Below are 22,333 nucleotides of genomic sequence, written 5' to 3'. Positions count from 1 at the left end.
AGCCCTGTCGGGGAATGGCCGAGAGCCAGCCGCTGGCCATCCAGCCCTGTCGCCGCACTCCCAGGAGAAGTTTCTCCTCCTTCCCTCGTTGGCACTCTGGATGTGTATCACAGATGTTTGCAGGATATTATGTTGGGAGAAAACTGACTGCTGATAAATGACCGTTCTTATTAAACTCATAAAAACATCCATAAAGTGTTGGGTTGAAATGAAGTCCAAAATGAGTCTGCATGATTGCTGCCTCTCCTTTGCTCCTGGAGAAGTGAAAAGGGTAGCGTGACCCATCTGGTTTGCTCAGGACAATCAGAGTGAGCACGTTTCCCTTTGAGTCCAGGAGCCCCTTTGCCCTCTGAGCCGTTACTGTGAGTGGTAATTACCTGCTGAGGAGTCGGATCATCGCAGAAGTCATTGCAGAAAATCAAACCTTTTTTTTTTTTTTTAAGTTCTTTAAAAAAGGTAAAATGTCCTTTCTATCCTACCATGGATATGGAGTGTCACTGGTTCTTTTTTTTTTTTTTTTTTCCAGGAGTGAGAGACTCCCATCAGATAAGCATTTTTAAGATAATTGCTTCTATCCTGCACCTTGGAAATGTGGAGATTCAGGCTGAGCGCGATGGTGATTCCTGTAGTATATCAGTAAGTTGCACCCCAGCACCGGAGATAAAACGTACACAGTTCACTCCTTTCTTACAGTTTTACACAACTGAAATGCGTCTTTACATTTAGAGGACTCTCGTAGGTTATTTGTTCTTACCAGAAATGGTTTCTGTTTCAGTGCTGATCATTTTTTAGAAGAACAAATCCTTTTCAAATTAGCTGCCATCAAATTTCTATCACTGAGGGCAGGGAATTTAGTGGGTAGCCAATAAATTAGATTTGATGGTTTGATTTCCCGAGTACCCTGAGGTCCATGGAATCCTACAAAGCGTTATCGACGCACAAGTCCGTTCTGAGCGCCCGCCTGAGCAGCATCCTGGAGGGATACAAAGGAGTGTTGTGCAGCGTTACTTGGGACTGTCTCAGAGGCGCTTACAGTCTAACTGGGTAGACCAGGTAGCTCGCAACACTTGGCAAGATTTTGACAGCGTGAAGCAGAATTTGAAGTGAGACATCTGTCTGACAGTAGTGCAAACTGTAAAGTGCTCCATCAGTGCTCGTAATGACTGTTACTTTCCTGGTGCCCAAAGTAGGACCTGATATGTGGTAGATGAGAAATGCCTCCGTGGGTGGGTGGTGGGGTAGGTAACAGTGCAGTGCTATAGGCAGACACTCTTGCGGCCCTCTGGTGTTCCGTGGTGCTGGGCAAGGTAGAACTGGTATTCGGACCACGACTAAGAGAATCTGCAGTGGTGCATTGGAGACCTCTTTTTGCCCACTTACTGCTAAGTCCTGGGAGGTGCAAAGCATGAGTCTCACTCCAAAGGCCTTAGAATTTAAATAACCAACATTGGGAAAGACGACAGGAAACTATGCTTCAGAAGATGAACATGGGCACAGTTCCGTGGCTTTTTCAATTGAGCAAACATTTATTCTCCTCCTGCTGTTTGTCTCCGGTTAGGGGTTATCATAAGTTAAAACTGGCCCTGCCTTTAGGGAGAGGAAGACACGGACTGTAGCCAGCAGAGCTCTTCACCCTCCCCTCATCCCCGCTCCATACATTTTCCCTAAAAGAGAAATGGTCTTAGGTTTGGGAGGTCCCCCAGGGCCATTCAGGGCTGCCACCATCCTCAGCATGGAGTCTGCAGCCTCATGAGTGTGAAAGGAGGGAATGTTGGCGCTGGACGGTGTGAGGTGCCCCCAGACATCGGGGGGCGGGGCGGGGCTGTGAGGTCGGCAGTGATGACGCTGTGTCCGGGGGAGGACCTGTCTTGGCGTGGTGGTGGTGGATGGGCCTCCAGTGCAGGACAAACAGTCCCCCAGGCTGCGTCTTTAGGGTCAGTGAAGTCTTGCCCCTGATGTATTTTCCTTCATAAGAATGGCATAGAAGGTCTGTCCCTCCCCCACCCCCACCAGTAAATACCCCATGCTTCCTTGGCAACTGTCCTCTGCCGGGTGGCAGGGACAGGTGAGATTAAGGACATTTGTATTGAAAACCTGGTTTAGGCTGGTAAGATGCAGGAAAGGTGACGAATGTTCTCTTGGCCCCACCCCACCCCTTCCCCAGTCCCCTTCTCCTCTGGGTCACATCCTGGTCACACCCCATCATGGTTTCTTACAGTATCTGTACCTCTGCTCCGTGGCATGTCACATGGTTGCAATTGTACATTTATTGTGTGATTTGCTGCACGTCTGTCTCCCTCATGGGACTCGGAAGTCTATGAGGGCAGGGACTGTTTTGCTCATTATTGTGTCACCAGAACCCAGCACAATGCCCAGGTCTTGGGGGGCACCCAAGTAGATGGATGGATGATTGAGGCTTTCTAGGTGCAGGGGGATGCAAATGAGAGTAGAATGGGTGAGCATGTCCGAGAACATTGTGAGGGTGACAGTGGGGCATGAGTGGCTGGGGTGGGCCAGGGCCTCTTTGAAAAGCCAGGGCTCAAGGTTATAAGTGACCTCAAGGTTATAAGAGCCGACCCTTCAGCTGATCTTTCCCACCCAGCCTCGGACCCCTCAGGTGAGAAGGAAAGTGAGTGGTCATTGGTATGATTTCTTCACTACCTGTTTCGCTCACTAAACTCGAGGATCGTGTCTGTTGTGCTCACTATTCCAGCCCTGACACACATTGGCACCCACCGCGCATTAGTGTAAGGACCATATGAAGGTGGGAATATCGGGGAACACTAGGGGAAGAGCAGACGGGGGACGGACACAGGTGGTAGTGAAGGGAGGACACCTGACGGACAGAGGTTTGGGTACCACATGGCACAGCGGGCCCTTTCTCTTACAGATAAGAAGAAGGCAGAGGTTTTTGAGGACAGGTATGTGGCCTAGGCTAGTCGTACACTGTTCTCCAGTGAGAGGCTGTGTAGAGAACTAATTGAGAGTGAGAACTCTGCGTCAGGACTGCCAGGGTTCAAGTTCTCGTTCTCCCATGTGTAGTTACTTAACCTTTCTAGGTCTCTCTCCTCATTTGCAGAGTGGGGGTGATGTTGCTACCTTAGCACAGGACTCCCATGATTGAGTTCTTGACAATTATCATAGGAGTTAGAACCAGAGGGGACCTCAGGAGCATCCTTCTCACATCACGGGGTTGGAAAAACGAGGGCTCAGAGAGAAGAACCGCCTTCTCTAAGGTCATAATGACAGTTAATGGCAAAGCCAAATCCAGACCCAGCCAAACCCAAATCCGTCCTCTTACACCACTGCCAGCCTTGCTGCTTCCCCTGCACTGTCAGCCCCTCGAACGGAGTCTGTCCTCCCCTGGCCTGTTGTTCCCACCAGTGCCTAGCATGGCTCTGAGCACCCCGTGTGTGCTCGAGAAATGCTTCACTGAATGGCCTCAAATACATTTGGGTTTATTTCTCAGGCACGTAGAGTGAGCCTCCTACTGAAATGCCGTCTATCCATACGCAGCGTGCCTTCTGCTCACTAGTTTTTATTTTTAATTAAGGCATGAAAATGTGTTCCATGACTGCCAGAGTTGCCCTGGAGATGCAACAGCATGCAATTACTTGGATGCCAGAGGCAATTTGTTTCTTGAATTTGGCAGCATGGGCCCACAAACCTAATCTGCTACGTATGATGCTGGCTATTTTTAATGGATTTAGCATCATTTAATTAAGCTTAAGTGTAATTGCATGATGTTAAATCAGTTTCAGTTAGCACCTTTAATCAACTCTCAGAGGAGGGTAATAGAGGGGTAAGCCACACCCCACTGCAGTGGATGGGAACCCATCCTGGGGTGGTGATCAAATACTTCCAGATCTTGTGGTCCTTTCTCTACTGCGTTTGTTCACCTGGGAGGTGCCAGGGAGGGGAGGGAGCCTGTGGGCAGGCTTGGGCAGTCATGTTTTCTGCTAGCAGGCCATTCACATGTCAGGGAATCCAGCTGCAGAGCTCTGCCTAGCGATTCAGAATGTCTTGGAAATAGATGAACAAGGCGGACACTTGCCACCTCAGAACCTGTTGGTGGCCAAGCAGTCCCAAGTCACTTCACTTCATCACATGAGGTTTTCTGTCGGGGAAGGGAGCGAGCAGGTGGGGGTAGCTGCAGAGGGAAAGGCTGTTGTCCAGGAGAAGTAGCCATGGCAACGCCACCTGCTGAGTGAGGGAAAAGATAGGGGCCTCACCCAGCCCAAGCTGATTCTCCTCCTGGGCTGGGCTAGGAGCTCTGGGCCACAGTTGGGGAGCTTCATTCACTTCACCCCATTTTCTTCATCTGAAAAATGAGGGGGGTTAGGTTAGAATAATAGTTCCCAAGGTAGTTTCCTGGGAACCTTAGCCCTGAGAACCTTAACCAATTTCTTAGGAAGATAAGGGTTCTTTGGTCAAGTAAGTTCCAGAAAAGCTCCGTAAAATATCTTATCCCCTGATGCTTGCAGGGTGCTTGAACAAACCAGTTCAGTTGTGTTTAATCTGATGTCACCCTTCCCTCCCCTCTTGTTAAGTAAAGGCAATTAATGTTCTTTCTAACTATTGTTTCACAAACCATATTTTGGCATCGTAACACTGGCCTTGGAGAGGTTCTTTCCTGTTGTGGCACTGTTCTTTTGTCATTGTGTTTGTTTGGGGTAGATTTTAAATACCTGTAGGAGAAAACAGTGGCCTGGGGATGTGGTGTTAAGCAGAAACGGTACGTGTGAGCCCTTTTCATTGAACAAGCCCTTATTTAAATCCTACTAGGCAGCCTCGGCAGAAAATGAGTGCCACACGCCGTCGAGGGCCATTAGGGGGCAGCACATCGTGTTCCGAAGGACTCCCGCTCAGCCTCAGAGTTAATACGCAATCTGCAGGCTCGTGGTTGGGGTATCAGCTGTCCCGGCAGGTTTAGCTGAGGGGGTGAATAATGGGCGAGAGGAGCCAGTGAGGAAAACCAGGTTTTCCGTGGCGTGCCCTGAGTGGGCAGCAAGGGTCATCCAAGGCACGTACACATTTAGGTGACATACCCAAATCACCCACAGGGATTTGTCTTATCAGTGAGTCAAAGGCCAGGTTGGTATGATGGGCAGTGGAGGTAAATGAGGGTCAAGATGAAATGCAGCTGGAGAGGCAGCTGGGCTCATGGGTGGAGGGCCCTGAGCACCTGGGTGAGACTTTGCACTTGCCTGGGATGCGGCTTCTCACCTGTGGAGAAGGGAATCCTGGAGGAATTCCCAGTTCCCCACCCCAGCTCTAAACGTGTGGTGTTACCAGCTACTGCATTCCCAAGTGATCGTCTCAGGTCAAAATTTGTTGCATATTTTTGCCATTTCCCCTAGCTTTCCACTTGGATTCACGTTTTTCCCTGAAGCACCAAGTGCTTCAAGACTATAAAGTTTAATTACATGTTAATGTAGTATCACTGAGGCCAAGATGAAAGAAAGTGTGCTTGGAAGCTCGGGACGGTGTGGTGCCAGTGGGGGAAGGGACGCTGTCCTCTAGGGTTCAGCTCCGGGCCCACCCATTTCCGAGCACACAGCTAGTAGACTGGGTGCTAGCCAAAGGCTCGCTTGTAGGTGAGGACTTCTTTCTGGGCTGTGGGGTAGGCCCTGCATTGGAACTCTGCAGCTGGAAAGTGGCCTTTCACTGATTCTGCTGCCCTGCGGCTCCTCCTGCTTCACAGTGTACCCATTCCTATGCTATCAATTCTCATTCTGCTCCTTCCACTTGGGGGACCCTCCCCTACCAGTTACTCTGCACCCAGCAAGTGAAGGAAGAGGGGACAGGAAAAGTAAAGTGAGTTTTTGTTTTTTAAAGCCCTGATGCTTTGGTCATTAGCAGGTGTAATGATCAGTTTGAGCAACTCTTTGGGCCCTAATTGTCATTTCCACTTTGTGGTGTGACAATGAGACTTCTGGGGCAGCGGCCAGGGATGAAATGGGGTGCCGGGGGGTGGCCTTGACTGGGGCTCATTCTGTCCCCAGGCAGGAGGGGAGAGGGCACGGTGGTGGGTTCGTCCTCCACGCCCCTCCTGAGCCCTGTCCCCCACGTGTCTTGCAGCCACAGGATGAACACCTAAGCAGCTTCTGCCGCCTGCTGGGGGTGGAGCACAGTCAGATGGAGCACTGGCTGTGCCACCGCAAGCTGGTCACCTCCGCGGAGACCTACGTGAAGACTATGTCCCTGCAGCAGGTGATCAACGCACGCAACGCCCTGGCCAAGCACATCTACGCCCAGCTGTTCGGCTGGATCGTGGGGCACGTGAACAAGGCCCTGCACACCTCCCTGAAGCAACACTCCTTCATCGGGGTCCTGGACATCTACGGGTGGGTACATGGCCTGCGCCCACCCTCCTGCCTCCGCCCCACCTGGGGATTTGCAGGCAGTGTCCACCTGCCAGCAAGTTAGCAGCCAGCAAGGGCCTTGCAGACCTCCTTAGCGATTCTCCGCCGGGAAAGTGTGAAATGTGGGGCGACAGTTTTGGGTGTCACAGGGACTGGGGTCACCACTGGCACCTCGTGGCCTAAGGTCAGGGATGCTAGTTGCCGTGCAGTATGAAGGACAGTCCCGAGGAAGAACAGACCCTGTGCGAACCCCAGTAAGCTCCCCTGTTGAGAAACCTTGTGGACATCCCCTTGTGTAACTGGGAAACAGGCCCAGAGAAGCAAATGCCTTGCCCAGCGTCAAACTGGAAGTTACTAGGAACTTCAGTTTGGATTTCCTACCTCAGTTAATGTTTTGTTTAAATCTACTGTTTGACCTCATTCACTATGTCACCGAGCAAGGTGAGTATTTTCATACCGTAATCATGCCCAGCACGGTCCAGATTTGTGTTGCATGTGGTCCTCCTCGAGATTTCTCTTCCTTTCAGAATTCCAGCCTGCTGGAAAGGACTGTTATTTATAGCAGCGTATTTTGCAGGGAGAGGCAGCGTGGCACAGCGGACGGTCTGCTTGACGAGGCATCAGGAGACTGGTGTCTTGACACACTGCTGTCACCAGATCACTGAGTGACTTTGCAGGTCACAGCCCCTTTCTGGGTTTTCATTTCTATAGCTCAAAATGAAGTGTTGAACCACTGTCTCTCTGAGGTTCTTTGCAGATCCTTGTAGAGTTGTTTGAAATGACATGTACTGGGTTGCAGCCTCCCTGGCTCTTCCTTTATGATCAGCGTCGTGCCCTCTTTAAGCTGGTAATACATGGAGTGGTCCTGGGTCTTGATGTCATAGAAGTCATGGCTTCCATCCTAAAATAGAAATTCGGGCCCATAGTGCAGAGTTGTAAGAACAGTGACGATGCTCAGTGGGAACAACTGCTCCGTGGGCTGATGAGCTGGCGCGTCTTCTGTTGAGTCCGTCGCTAAGGGGACGCCCCTCTCGGAGTGGCCGCTTGCTGTGCTAAGACGGGCTGTCCTCGTGCCATCTCCAGTGCCCTTGTTCATCATTGGTTTTCACATCAAACCATGTCACATGCTGTGGAGGTAACGAAAGAAGGAAACTTGACTTCTGGCATCACAAAGGCCCCCGGAATAAGCCAGAGAGTTAAGTCACGCACGGGGGCTACGTGACACAAGAGGCAATAGAAGGATGAGGCAGGGTCAGTAGGAGCGTTCGGACACTTAGGGGTGTACAGGTTTCAAGGCAGGAGAAGGTGTGCTTGTTGGCATCGTTCAGAGAAAGCCTTATGTGGGAGGTGAGGCTTGAATTGGATCTTTTAAAAGGCGGGAGTAGCATATGGAAGGCACCCTTGGGAATAGAAGCGCAGTCAAGACAGTAGGAAAAAGCAAAGTGTGAAAGGAAACCTCCTCGGTGATGGAGTAAACAGTGGAGAAGCTGGGGAAGGCAGCTTCAGGGTTTTAGCTGAGTGACGGGCACCCCACTGCTCATTTCGAATTGCTCTGGAGAGAGCGTAGAACTAACTCTCTGCCCAGCTGTCAGTAACTAATTCTGGGTTATTCTGTCCTCTGCTGTGAATCTTTCCAGGTAATTAGGTTTCCCAAAAAATTGACCTTTAATGCTATCTTCTGAAAGGGGACCCAGGAAAACAGGCTGCAGCGTGTGACCCAATTCCTTTCATCTGTCTGGCAAGAATCTAATTTGACTGAGTTTTCGATTTGGGAAGATTAACATGCAGACTCACTGTTGATAATAGCATGTAGAAATATTTTGACTTCAGTGCCACTGATCCATAAAAATCTCATGCTTCGGTTCTATTATAATCGCACACTGTCTCAGCAACGCTTCGAGTTTTAATAGACCGGTTCCTCCCTTCCCAGGGATCCCCAGGGAAAGGCTTTGCTGATTGGCGAGGGGCTTCTGTGAATTGGGTTCTTGGTGCTACTGTGTCTGGGCTCGTGCAAGCTTGGATTTCGTACTTATATTTGTCATTTAATTCTTATAATTGAATGTATCTTCTCTACGGTCCTGTGACTACCCAAAGGGGAGAACTAGATTGCGGGGAAGGCTTGTCTGTGGTTTGAAAGGTAAATTTGTCTGTGGATGGGTCGGGATCCTTAGGTTTCCGTTTCTGGTGCCAACTCCTGATGTGTGCATCTTCCTCATCTCAGAATGGCCGTGAGATCCTTCGAGAACATCTGACAGCTTTCGGTGAGAGTAGGGTCCCATCGCAGGGCCAAGCAGTATGGGGCCGGCCACATGGAGCCCGCTTGGGAATTTTCCTACCCTTTGTACTTCCTTCCAGGCATGCTATGATGTTTTCTCTTTCTCTTTTTTAAATCCTCATTCTGTCTCAGAAGCTAATTTACCTTTTCAAACTGTGTCATAAAGAAGTCATATTTCAAAAGTGAATCACTCTCCTCCTGGAGAGAGAAGTGCGGTGCGTGACTACTCCTCCAGTATGCTCGAGGCAGTGCCACGTTCACCGAAAGGCAGAGCTCAAGAGCAAGTTAGGTCCAAGGTGGGTTCAGAGTTACCAAGCTGGCTGTGTTCCTGGGCCATTTGTTACCGAGGAGGCCCAGACATTCCCTGAACATGCATGTGCGTGCTCCTCAGCAGTTCTGGTCTGCCAAGAAATCATTGTATAAATTTGCACAGGCCGAGACGCTCATTTCTGGTCAGAGCATATGTAATGAACTCCTAGGAAGTTAAAATCAAACACTTCACCACAGAAAAGCAGGGACTTGAATCTGGGAGGTACTGTTTCTGACCTATCAGGTTAGTCACATCATTTCCCCCCCTTTCTTCAACCTCCCCCCAACTCTGGTTCATGCCATGGTTTCTCAGTCTAGTTGTGTAGGGCACAGCTCCCTGGCCCATGCTGGTATTATGAGCCTTGCGCTCCGCCCTGATGAGGCAGTCGGTCGCCAGTCGTAGGTCGGCCGCTCACAGCAGCTCACAGCAGCTCTCGCTGGCTGCCGGCCGCTCCTGGCAGCACATGGTAGCTAACGGCAGCACAGCAATTCACGCCAACCTCCGGCTGCTCACAGCAGCCCAGCTCCAGGGAGAGCTATTGTTCACAATCTTAGCTGTAGAGGGCGCAGCTCACTGGCCCATGTGGGAATTGAACCGGCGACCATGGCATTAGGAGCACAGCATTCCAACCGCCTGAGCCACTGGGCCAGCCCATCATTTAAGCCAGGAGAAAATGGTGGACATCTGAGATGACTCATGTTGAGCTCTTTATGGTCATCTCCCTTTCCCAGTCGTGGTGTCTTTCTGCCTTATTTCCTCTGGACTTCAGACGCCTTCCAGAAACCCACTGAATCTTTTCTTTTTTTTTTATTAATGTGATCCTCCTCCAATTATCTGGAAATGGGTATCACACATGATACTCGACCTCTCTTGCCCTCTCTAACCACTGCCCATTTCAAACTAATTTCTATCCTCAGGTTTTTTTATGATACACTTACGGGAAGTTATTCTCTCTGAAGAGCCTGTCATCCTCCAGGGCAGCAGAAAACTCCAGTATTATTTTTTATTTTGGTGTTTTTTTTTTAACCCAAATCTCTGACCACCAAACACTAAAGAGACCATCTATCCAGTGTCCTGTTAAAAGGGTGGCCTCCTTACACCTTGCTCCTCTATCCCAGCTCCAAAAAAGTGCAAAGCAAGCAACACCCAGAGCAGTTTAGCCAGTGCAAGCCAAGGTCCTTTCCTTAATTAAGGATCTGTGAAGCTGCTGCCTGGGTATTGCCAGGCAGGGGATGGAAATCAATAAGAAAGAGCCAGGCAGCTTTTGGCTGGGGTTTCCTTTACATGTTGCATTAACCAGCACATGCCTCTCCAGGCTTGATTAATTGAAGCCATAATCCTGTATTGCTCTCCGCTCCTTGAGGCAGCAAGAAATAAATGGCTTCAATATGGGAAAGATCCACATTTCTTTGTCTTTGACTTGAGCCTCCAAAATGCCCAGGTAGCAGGGGCTTTGGCTAAGACCAGCTTGTTCTTGATGAGGACGGTTGGCCTAGGAAGGTAGTGTTACAGATTGATGCCTTATGCTGAGGAACCACTTGGGGAGGATGCAGAGGGAGGATAGGGACGTTTGGGCCCCAGGAAGCAGGAAATAGGATCTGCTGGAATTTTGTATCGTTCTCAACCCTCATGTTACTTTCTATGTCTCTGGTGGTATTTCCTAACTTCAAATTAGCATCCCACTCTATTCAGTGCTTTTTAATGATGTATTTTTTAAAATGATTTTTTAAATTGTGTTTTTCAAAAATGCATAAAATTTACCATCTTAACCATTTTCAAGTATACAGTTCAGTAATGATAAGTATTTTCACGTTGTTGTGTGACAGATCGCCAGAGCTTTTTCACGTTGGAAAACTGAAACTACCCATTGAACAAATCACATTTTTCTTCCCACCAGCCCCCAGAAACTGCCATTCTACTGTCTGTTTCTGGGAGTTTGACTACTTTAGAGACTTCATATAAGTGGAATCATACAGTATTTGTCTTTTTGTGAATGGCTTACTTCATTTAGCATAATGTCCTTAAGATTCATCCAAGTTAGAGCATGTGATAGGATTTCCTTGTTTTTGAAAGCTGAACAATACTCCGTTGTATTAATACACCACATTTTTTTGTTTATCCATTCACCTAGGGTTTTTTTCATATTTTAATAATTTTGTTGTTTTTCAATTACAGTTAACATACAATATTATATTAGTTTCAGATGTACAACATGGTAATTAGACATTTATATAATTTACAAAGTGATCACCCCGATAAATCTAGTGCGCATCTGACACCATACACAGTTATCACAATATTAACGATATTCCTTATGCAATATTTCATGTCTCCATGGCTGTTTATACTTCTTAATCCTTTCCCCTTCTTTCACCCACACCCCTCTCCTGTCTGGCAACCATCAAAATGCTCTCTATACCTGTGGGTTTGTTTCTGTTTTGTTTATTTTGTTTTTTAGAAATCACATGGTATTTGTCTTTCTCTGACTTATTTCACTTAGCATAATACCCTCTAGTTTCATCTGCGTTGTTGCAGATGGCAAGATTTTATTCTTTTTTATGGCTGGGTAATATTCCATTGTATATGTATACATTTATACAACCTCCTCTTTATCCATTCATCCACTAACAGACACCCAGGCTGCCTCCACATCTTGGCCATTGTAAACAATGCTGCAATGAACATGTGGCTGCACATGTCCCTTCGAAGTAGTGTTTGGGTTTCTTTGAATAAATACCCAGAAGTGAAATTACTGGGTCCTTTTTTGTCTCTTGTTATAGCTTTTATTTTAAAGTCTGATTTGTCTGGTATAAGTATTGCTACCTCAGCTGTTTTTTGTTTGTTTTTGTTTATTTGTTTCCATTTTCATGAACTAGCTTTTTCCATTCCTTTACTTTAAATCTGTGTGTCTTTTGATCTGAAGTGTGTCTCTTGTAGGCAGCATATAAGGGTCTTGTTTTCTCATCCATTCAGCCACCCAGTCTTTTGATTGGAGCATTTAATCCATTTACATTTAAAGTAAGTGTTAATAGATATATAGTTATTGCCATTTTGTTCATATTTTTAACCATTTTTTTCTTCACCTTAAAGAGGTCCCTCTAACATTTCTTATAATACTGATTTGGTAGTAATGAACTCCTTCAGCATTTTCTTGTGGGAAACTCTTTTTATCTGTCCTTAGATTCTAAATGATAGCTTTGCTGATAGAGTAATATTGGTTGTAGGTCCTTGCTTTTCATGACTTTGAATATTTCCTGCCAGTCTCTTCTGGCCTGCAAAGTTTCTGTTGAGAAATCAGCTGATAGTCTTATGGGAGTTCCCTTGTAGATAACTAACTGCTTTTCTCTTGCTGCTTTTAAGATTCTCCCTTTGTCTTTAACCTTTGGTGTTTTAATTATGATGTGTCTTGATGTGGGCCTCTTTGGGTTCATCTTGTTTGAGACTCTATGCTTCCTGGGCTTGTATGTCTATTTCTTTTGCTAGGTTAGGGAAGTTTTCCATTATTATTTCTTCAAGTAGGTTTCCGATTCCTTGCTCTCTCTCCTCATTCTAACACCCCTATGATGCAAATGTTGGTGTGCTTGATGTTGTCCCCAAGGTCTCTTAAACTATCCTCTTTTTCTTTGGATTCTTTTTTATTTTTGTTGTTCTGATTGGGTGTTTTCTGCTACCTTATTTTCTAAATCACTGATTTGATCCTCTACGTTGTCTAATCTGTTGATGCCCTCTAATGCATTCCTCATTTCAGTTATTGTATTCTTCATTTCTGACAGGTTCTTTTTTTGTTTTCTATCTGTTTTTGTTTCCTATCTCTTTGTTGAAGACCATTAAGATCATCTAGCATCCTTATAACCAATGTTTTGAACTCTGCATCTGGTAGATTGCTTGTCTCTATTTTGTTTAGTTCTTTTTCTGTAGCTTTGTTCTGTTCTTTCATTTGGGACATGTTTCTTTGTCTTTCCATTTTGGCTGCCTCCCTATGTTTGTTTCTGTGTATTAGGTAGGGCTGCTATGTCGCCTGGTCTTAATAGAGTGGCCTTATGTAGTAGGTGTCCTGTGGGGCCCAGTGGTGCAGTCTCCCTGGTCACCTGAGCTAGGTGCTCCAGGTGTGCCCCTTGTGTGTGTAGGTTGTGTGTGCCCTCCTATTGTAGTTGAGCCTTCATTGCTGTTGGCACATCAGTGGGAGGAATTGTCCCTCAGGCTGATTAGTTGTGAGGACTGGCTGTGACTACAATGAGGAGCTGCTGTGCAAAGGCTGACCCTATGGAGCAGGATTCACTTTAGTATGGTTTTGGTGCCTGCCCAGTCCTTTGGGTGTGTCATCCACAGAGGCAGCTGGGTGGTGCCCTGGCTGGGCCCAAAGCTGGCCATCCCAAGGCCTCCTGGGAGGAGCCCTCCTGCAGGCCACGTTCAGCTGCAGCCTGCATCTGCATGTCTGCACGCTGAGAGTGGGGAGGACTCAACAAAGGAACAATGGCTTCTGCCTGGGAGAAAGCTGCCCTTCCAGACCTTGCCCTGAAGCTACATAACTCAGTTCCTCCTCATATGTCCCTGGTGCCTTTCAGGCTGCTGCCCCAGAGCTGGAGCTCAGAGCAAGTGAGTCTGTCAGTGATGAAGTCTGTGCATGGTCACTTTAAGAGGAATGCAAGGGACTCCAGAAGTCCCTCTGTCTCACTTAGCCACAAACTCTGCTGGTTTTCACAGCCTGAAGTTGTGGGGACTTCCCTCCGGACACTGGAACGCTGGATTGGGGAGCCCAGTGTGGCGCTGGGACCCCTTAGTCCTCTGGGGGGACCTGCACAGTCAAGATATCCCTCCCAGTTTTTAACTGCCACATGTGGGTGTGGGACCAGCCTGTTCAGCATCTCTGCCCGTCCTACCAGTCTTGAGGTGGCTTCTTCTGTGTGTCTTTATAGGACTTCTGTTCAGCTAGACTTCAGGTGATTCTCAGTGATACTTGTTCTGTAGTTTAGTTGTAGTTTTGATGTGGTCGTAAAAGGAGGCAAGCACAGTATTTACCTACTCTTGCCATCTTGACCAGAAAATACCCATTCATTTGTTGATGCTTGGACTGCTTATACCTTTTGGCTGTTATAAATAATGCTGCAATGAACAAGTGTGTGCAAATATCTCTTCTTTTAATTTTTTTGGATATGTATACCCAGAAGTGGGATTGCTGGAATATATTGTAATCCTAGTTTTAATTTTGTAAGGAACCTCCATATTGTTTACCATAGTAGCTGCACCATTTTACATTCCTACCAATGTTGCACTAGGATTCAAATTTCTCCACATTCTTGCCAATGTTTGTTACTTTCTATTTTTTTGGTAGTAGCCATCCTAATAGGCATAAGGTGATATCTCACTGTGGCTTTGATTTACTTTTCTCTAATGATTAATGATGTCGATCATCTTTCATATTCTTGACTATTTGTAGGTCTTCTTTGGAGAATTGTTCAAGTCCTCTGATCATTTTTTAGTTATTTGTTTTTTTGTTGTTGAGTTGTAGGATTTCCTTGTACCTTCCGGGTATTAACCCCTTATCAGAAACATAATTTGCAAATATTTTCTATCATTCCATAGGTTGCCTTTAATGATATATTTTAAGTAAACTTAAGAAATTTTGCCTTCATTATTTTGATGGAAATTGTTCTTGGTTTCTTTGTTTTGTTTTCTTCGTTTCATTCTTCAAAATAGAGTAACAGATAATTTTACAGTCCCAATTTAGTTTTTTAGAGAAGACTACGCCGCTCCTCTCTGACCATTATGAAAAGGTTTTACAGAGAATGCAGGGGGAGAAGTCAGTGTTTGCATTTACTCTCCAGCCTGTGAACAGTGGCCTAACCTTGGACAACCCTGCAGATCCCTAGACGTGTCTTGTTTAGGGTGGACATGCACGGCTGGCCCCAATGTTCTCAGATCTAGCAGATCACCTGAGGCTACTGGGTTTGCCCTAGAATCTCCAAGTCTCCCAGCAGAGCCTTGTAACTCAGAGTACTCTAAAGTCAAGCTCGACCTTCCAGAATTGCTCCAACGCAACCCTTCGGAGTGTGCCTAGAGCCAGACACCCCTACATACTCTTCAGGCTCAGATAAAGTCCCATTTGTCTCTGTCTATACCAGCAACCTCATGAACTGACCCTTCTTTAAAAGCCTATAGCACGTAAAAATCTTTGTTCCTTGGGAGGTTTCATACGCTGTTTTCTGTTGTCTTCCTAATAGCTTTTTAGGGCAGGGGTCATAACTCGCTCTTCTCTGTAGCTTTCAAAGTTTTTGGGATAGTTGACTGATGGATTGAGGTTACCACGTGGTAGGCATTTTCCTGTTCCATATTGGAGTTCCAGCACAAAGGAGAGACTGGAATTCGATCACATTGCAAACTGAATAGACTTCAATCCTCCAGAAGAATAACCATTCTTGGCCTTAGGATGTGAGTAATTCCCAGGGCTGTGCCCTCCTTGAAGGACAAGTCCTGTGTGGGGACCTCTAGGCACGGGGAGAAACACATGAGCAGAATTAAATTCCTGCCATTCTCAAGTATGGCCAGCATCCCGAGATTGTGAGGAAAAAGATCAGAAGGACTAGCCTTCCTAACAGCCCACACGGTGCCCTGGTGGGACTTCAGGGGCTACAGTAGGGAAAGAGACCTTGAGAGGATGGTTAACCCATTTCTCTGAGCCCAACACATGAAAGCCCTGTTTTTAAAGACTTGTCTAGAGGAAATCTCCCCACATTATTGTTTTGACTTTTCATAATCATTATTTAGAAACTCTGTTAGGTTGGTGCAAAAGTAATTGCGGTTTTTGCAATTATTTTTTTAACCTTTAAAACCACAATTACTTTTGCACCAACCTAGTATATCTAACCTATATCCCCTGTCTTCTCATGCAACCTTCAGTGGAATGGTCGAGAATGATCTCGATAAAATAGAAAGATAAGGCTGGGCTAAGAGATTCCTGTTCCTTTGACCCGTGTTCTAGAGGAAGGACTGTTTCCAAAACTTCAAAGCATCTCATTGCCTCTCTGCTCTGAAGTGGGAGATTCATAGAGGTTGATAATTAACCTCCAGAGTGACTGGTTGACTTCTTTTTATTGCAGTTTCACTTTCCAACAAACACTGCCTTATTTTTAGAGGCATTTGTGGCCTTTACCACACCTTAAAATTGGGGTAGAATGAAGTAGAAGGAAATTGTATCCTTTTCTACATTTTGAAGGTAGGAGGAAGTCGAAGAAGGGGTGAGCATTATACGGCAACAAGTACAGATCTCAGGCCTCAGCGTCAAGTCTTTTTTTTTTCCTTCCTCTTTCTTCCGTCTCCCCACGCCACAACGGTTCAAGCCGTTTCTCAGTCTAGTTGTGTAGGACACAGCTCCCTGGCCCATGCTGGTATTATGAGCCTTCTGCTCTCCCCGGCTGGGGCAGTCGGTCGCCAGTTGGCTGCTCACAGCAGCTCATGGCAGCTCTCGCCGGCTGCCTGCCGCTCATGGTGGCGCACAGCAGCCCACGGCAGCTCACGCCAACCTCCGGCTGCTCACAGCATCCCAGCTCCAGGGAGAGCTGTTCACAATCTTAGCTGTAGAGGGCGCAGCTCGCTGGCCCATGTGGGAATCAAAAAGGCGACCTTGGCGTTAGGAGCACGATGCTCCAACCACCTGAGCCACTGGGCCAGCCCAGCATCAAGTCTTATTCTATGTTTTGACCTTCCTCCCACCCAAGGATTCTGGTCTAAATAGTCTCAACATTGGTTTTACAGGGGAAATCCAATCCCCTCTAGTATGTAAATTTCTTTGTAACATTTTAATGTTGTGAATTCTAAATTGATTCATTGTGTTTATTTTAAAAAGTCATCTCTGTTGATGGGAAGAATTACTCCAAATATAGTTCCATTGTAAAAGAGAAGTTGTGCTATCTCCCTGACTGTTTTCTGAGGCCAGTCATCTTAGATATTTCCCAAGCTACCCAAACCCCACATTCATCCGTGGCCTGCTGGCATTACAGTAATTACGCTAGATGGCAGAGGAATTGTTTCCAGATAATATTGTAGAGAAATTATGAGGTAATTTCAGGCCATCTCAAATTAATGAGAATATTCGTTGTGGAGTGCTACCAATGTAAACCTTTAAAAAATGATAAGTGGGAGATATTTAAATCCTTTATCTGTGGAGATATTTAAATCCTTTATCAGTACAAGTCCTGCAAGCATACCCAATTGCTATTATCTGGCCAGTTGCTAGGGTGGCTCTTTTGTCTTCCTTCTTGGTTTTATTAAATTTTCTCTGGGGCTTGGCTGGCGTCTGCCACCTCTCTTGTGTTGCAGGGGCTGGTGGGGGAGGAAATGAGATTCTAAGCGGCATAACCAGGTCTGTAGGACCACCATCTGGGCTGAGAGGGCCCCAAACCAGGGTAATGACGGCAGACACACTGCCTCCCTCCGGCCTGGTTTGGAGTGCAGCCCTAGCGTGGACTTGGTGTCTTTGATCTTGTTTTATTAAACTAGACTTACTTCTTTTACCTGGGCATGACCAAAGGCTATTCCTTAATGCGGTTGTTGGCGAGCAGTTGACTCCTTTGATCTCAAAATGGCTTTCTGCTTCTCCATGTCTTATTCTTTGGTGGAGGGAGGTATATACAGAGGAGGAGGAGGAGTCTGATGTTCTGGGCACTGATCTGGCCCCATTGGGTGTCTGATGCATTTATTGTTGCTGGTCCCTCTGCATAGGATGCCACCTCTCCACCGCCACCATCTCCAACCCCTGCCATGGGCAGTGCCACAGTTTTATTTGGGAGTGGTCATTAGAGAGTACAATCTATTTGGAAGGGCTGACATCGTTTTATGTAATATTGAGAACATGCCGTTGTCCATACTGAAGAATGAGAGCGGTGAAGATTTAAAGTGGTGGAGAAGATGGAAGCCTGTACCCCCAGCCCCAGGTTCCCTCGTTGCTGTTACCACGCTCCATCCACTCAAATACCTCCTCTTCTGGGAAGTTACCGTTCTTGTCTGCAGCCCTTCCAGGTCATCTCTTCCTCCTTTTTGTATTGAAACTTTCACTCTTCTCAAAATTAAGAATGTGGTGCCAGAATCCAGACTCTGTGGGTTCAAATACTGGCTCTTCTGCCGACTGACTCTCTGACTTGAGGCAGGTTATTTAATCGCCCCATACCGTAGTTTCTTCAATTGTAGGATGGGATTAATAATAAACCCGAACTCTTGGTTTTTGTGGGCGTTAAATGAGTAAGTTCATGAAGCACTTGGGCCTGGTACGCTGTTGGCATTCATTAATGGGGCTGCTGTCAGCTCATTCAGCCTGTTTTGTGAATGAGGAAAGCTACCTCTTCCTCGTAGATTTCTGCTCCTTTTTACTGTCTTAGCTGCTGATACTGCTCAGCGTACAAGATGGCCCCTCACCTCTCTAGCTGAAGCTGCTGGTGCTGTTACAACATTCCCAGCTTGGTGAGCTGTACCACATACATTCAGTTGTGTAAGTGAATCTCACCTGTAGACTTCCATGGTCATTGGAGGTCCTCTCATTTCCACCTTCCTCGGTGTCTTCAGAACCTTTCCATTAATTGGCCTCTACCACTTTAAGTCAAGCCCTGATTGGATCTTGCCTGGATTATTACTCTAGTAATTACTACCTTACTCAATTTCCTGCCTTTCGTCTTGCACACCTTCTCCTCCAATCACAATTTTCTCCATCCTCTTGCCAGTTTCTAAAATGTAAATCTGATTGTCATTTCTTAACATTAAATCCTTCAAATTCTCCCCCCTGCCCCCGGTAAAATCCAAACTCCTCAGTGTAGCATACAAGGCCTGCAGACAGGACCCCTGCCTGGCTCTGCAGTGCCAGGTCTCATCTCGTTACCCAGCCTCCTCTTGGTGGACTCCACCTCCCGAACCCCCACAGCCATCCAGCCATTTGCAAACATTTGAGTTGAGCAGTAAATAACAGTGTTGATATTATAAAGTAGGAGGTCAGACAATTAAGTTCATGAACTCATCCCTAGAAAAAGTGCTACATATCTCATTGCTGAATATCACAACAGTCACCTGCAAATACCCCCCTTGGGAAGCTGTACACCGTTACCAGTGCCTATTCCACCCTTCAAAGCAATTTTGGAACTCTTTCTGGAATGGCCATCAGAGCTGTTGTATTACCCTTGATGTCCTGAATGTCATCCAAATGTCTTCCTTTCAGTATTTCCTTTATTTTCGGGTAAAGAAAGAAGTCATTGGGGGCCTGATCAGGTGAGTAGGGAGGGTGTTCCAATACAGTTATTTGTTTACTGGCTAAAAACTCCCTCACAGACAGTGCCATGTGAGCTGGTGCATTGTCGTGCTGCAAGAGCCATGAATTGTTGGCGAAAAGTTCAGGTTGCCTAACTTTTTCACGCAGCCTTTTCAGCACTTCCAAATAGTAAACTTGGTTAACTGTTTGTCCAGTTGGTACAAATTCATAATAAATAATCCCTCTGGTATCAAAAAAGGTTTAGCAATAGCGTTGCAACAAGTTCACGAACTTAATTGTCAGACCTCGTATAAAGAGTTCAAACACTCTTTTTTAAACATAGGAGTAAGATTTTTTTTTTCATAAGTTGTTTTTAGGAATATTGGGGAACAGTGTGTTTCTCCAGGGCCCATCAGCTCCAAGTAGTTGTCCTTCAATCTAGTTGTGGAGGGCGCAGCTCAGCTCCAAGTCCAGGTGCCGTTCTCAATCTTTAGTTGCAGGGGGCGCAGCCCACCAACCCATGTGGGAATTGAACGGCAACCTTGTTAAGAGCTTGCGCTCTAACTGAGCCATCTGGCTGCCCTGAAACACATTCATTTTCAAGGTTAAAACCCAACAAATATTTCAACGATCACAGACAATTCACAAAGTAGAGATGACCAGTTCCCACATACAGAAAAATGTTGAACTCCATTAGTGAACAAAAAAAAAAAATTAAAATTAAAATAACATTATTCACAAAGTTGTAAGTCACCAAAGACCTTTAAAAGTTAATATACAGTATGGACCAAAAAGCTGTGATATCTGAATTCTCTTGGTGGACGTCGAGACTGGAGCACACGGGAACTTTCTCGAGTGATGAAAACGTTGTAGATGTGGGTTGTGGTGGTGGTCACACACTGTATCACATTTGTCGAAAACTCACTGAAATACACCATTAAATTTGCTGGATCTTATTGTATGTAAATTCGAACTCAAACATGAATTTCATAAAAAACATCCTTAACCAGCATTATGAGAACAAGACTTGCATACATTGAGAGGCTGAGGTGGGGGTGGGGTGGTAGCATAAAATGGTTCCACCTTTCTGGAAGTTAATTTCCTTCTACCTTTTAAGAAACCATACTCTTACATGGTGATTTTCCTTCTAGAATAACATCCTACGAAAAGAATCATGAATTCAAAGATGTGTAGACATTATTTGTTACAGCATTGATAGCAGCTAAAAACCGGAAAAGGAACCAAAATGTCCTGCCATGGGGGATTGGTTAAATTATGATTCTTCTGTGTGGGGGGCACTTTGTGTGAATTGAAAAAGGGCACCCCCTCTGGAGGGACCACCTCCTCCCAAACTTGCGAGGGAGTACCCGCTAAATTTCAACCCCACTTGTCCCCTCACCTGGGCACCCTGTGCAATCCTCAGTTCAGTCCATGCAGTGCGTGAGGAGGCAGATATTAAAACGGATGCTTTTGAAGAGCAATGGCATGGGGACACGTGTGCAATGGAAAGTTAAATGATAAAAAACAGGTATAATTTTACATGTTATTCTAATTTGTGTAAAAAGGTAATATGTCTGAAAGGAAACCTACCATAGTGTAACTGGTGGGTAATGAGTGATAGGATCATGGGTGACTTTCTTACATTGGCTTTTTCTAAGGTCTCCAATTATTGGTCCTTTTTCTAATTATGAAACCAGACAATGCATTCTTCCTCTGCTAATTTAACAGGGCTCTTGCATGCTGCTACCTGCAGTAGTGGTCTCTCTGGCGTAGGAACAGAAAACGGGACCTGTGTGCTGGAGTTAAGGATACAGCTGGATGGGAGCAGAGAGGGCGAGGGCACCCTGGTTGAAGTCCCAGTGATTCCTTCAGTAGAAGGAAATGTCTCTTAAGTTGTCCTCTCTTTTGTCTCTTCTGCAGGTTTGAGACGTTTGAAGTAAACAGCTTTGAGCAGTTTTGTATCAACTATGCAAATGAGAAGCTCCAGCAGCAGTTTAACTCGGTAGGCTCAGTTCCCGACCTGGGGTGTCGGGGTGGGGCGACCTCTTTCTGTTCCTGACAGCAATGGCCTGGGCCCCTTCTCTTCCACCCAGGGTCAGTGGGTTCTGACTCTGCCCTGACCTTCCCTTGGCTTCCTGGTGGCACTCCAGCTTTAGAAAGGCGCTCCCTGCTGCTCAGGAGGAGGTCTGAATGGGGCCACGGGGTTAAGAGGGTAAATGACCCTCCCCTTGGCTCTGACGCCCACTCCTCCTGAGCTGGGGCTCCTGGGGTATTGGAGCAATTGGAAGCCAGCTAGGAGGCTGCTCGTGATTGGCTGGGGTATGACATCACAGGTGAGTACTACGATGTCCTAAAGAGGGGTTCACCTGGGAGTGAGGATCCCCTAATTGAGCTTTTCTGCAATCATAACTGTGACTCAGTGCCCAGACCTCTTATGGTGGGTGTGCACCAGCCTCCAGGACGCAGACTCACGTGGTTGAAGTTCGGGGGAGGCGAATGTTGAGGTGGGCGTGCCGTTCGCTAACCTTGACCTTTCACGTCTTTCCCTAGCACGTATTCAAACTGGAGCAAGAAGAATACATGAAGGAGCAGATCCCTTGGACGCTGATTGATTTTTATGACAACCAGCCTTGTATCGACCTCATAGAAGCTAAGCTGGGCATCCTGGACCTGTTGGACGAAGAATGTAAGGTAAAAACGCTGACGCTCCCTTTGAATGAGGTCAGCTCTAAGCTTGAGGTGGGGGCAGAGGACATCGGTGTGATGCAGGCAACGTGTGAGATCCCAGAGCTAGAGTCGCATCTGTCATTAGCCAGCCCTGAGTGTGCTGAGCGAAGCACTGGTGTCCATCCTGCGTACTAGAAGGTAATGTGACTGGCAAGGAGGCTACGTGGCATGATTGGCATGATACGATGGTGGTATGGACCCTATGCCACAGAGGTCCTAGGTGCTCAGAGAAGGACCCCAACATCTAGACAGGATCGTCTTTGCTGTGCCAGATGGCGTGCGAGTAGTAGAGCTGCATGGCTTGGTGGCAGGTGAGAGCCTTAGATTTCCCATCTGGCTTTCTGTGGCCTCTACCTGGTGGGACAGGCGGAGGCCTGGATTACCAGCATGGAGAGAACCAGGCAGCCTGGGCGTGTGGGGTGGGGGGG

General features: G+C 46.7%; 1 protein-coding gene across 2 annotated transcripts in view; it reads left to right on the top strand.

Moving 5' to 3' along the window:
• The window catches only part of MYO5B (myosin VB), a 316,516-nt gene that overhangs the window by 184,909 nt on the left and 109,274 nt on the right, over positions 1–22,333 (top strand). For both annotated transcript variants that reach the window (XM_019721483.3, XM_019721491.3), the window contains exons 9-12: positions 527–636; positions 6,082–6,347; positions 21,099–21,180; positions 21,729–21,869. In XM_019721483.3, coding sequence (XP_019577042.3) covers positions 527–636; positions 6,082–6,347; positions 21,099–21,180; positions 21,729–21,869 — 599 coding nt within the window. The remainder of the gene's footprint in view (positions 1–526; positions 637–6,081; positions 6,348–21,098; positions 21,181–21,728; positions 21,870–22,333) is intronic.

Source organism: Rhinolophus sinicus, chromosome 4, assembly GCF_057876585.1.
Source record: "Rhinolophus sinicus isolate RSI-liver-muscle chromosome 4, RSI-T2T, whole genome shotgun sequence".
NCBI lineage: Eukaryota > Metazoa > Chordata > Mammalia > Chiroptera > Rhinolophidae > Rhinolophus > Rhinolophus sinicus.
The sequence above is the reverse complement of the archived record's forward strand: the minus strand, read 5'-3'. Positions and strand labels throughout refer to the sequence as shown.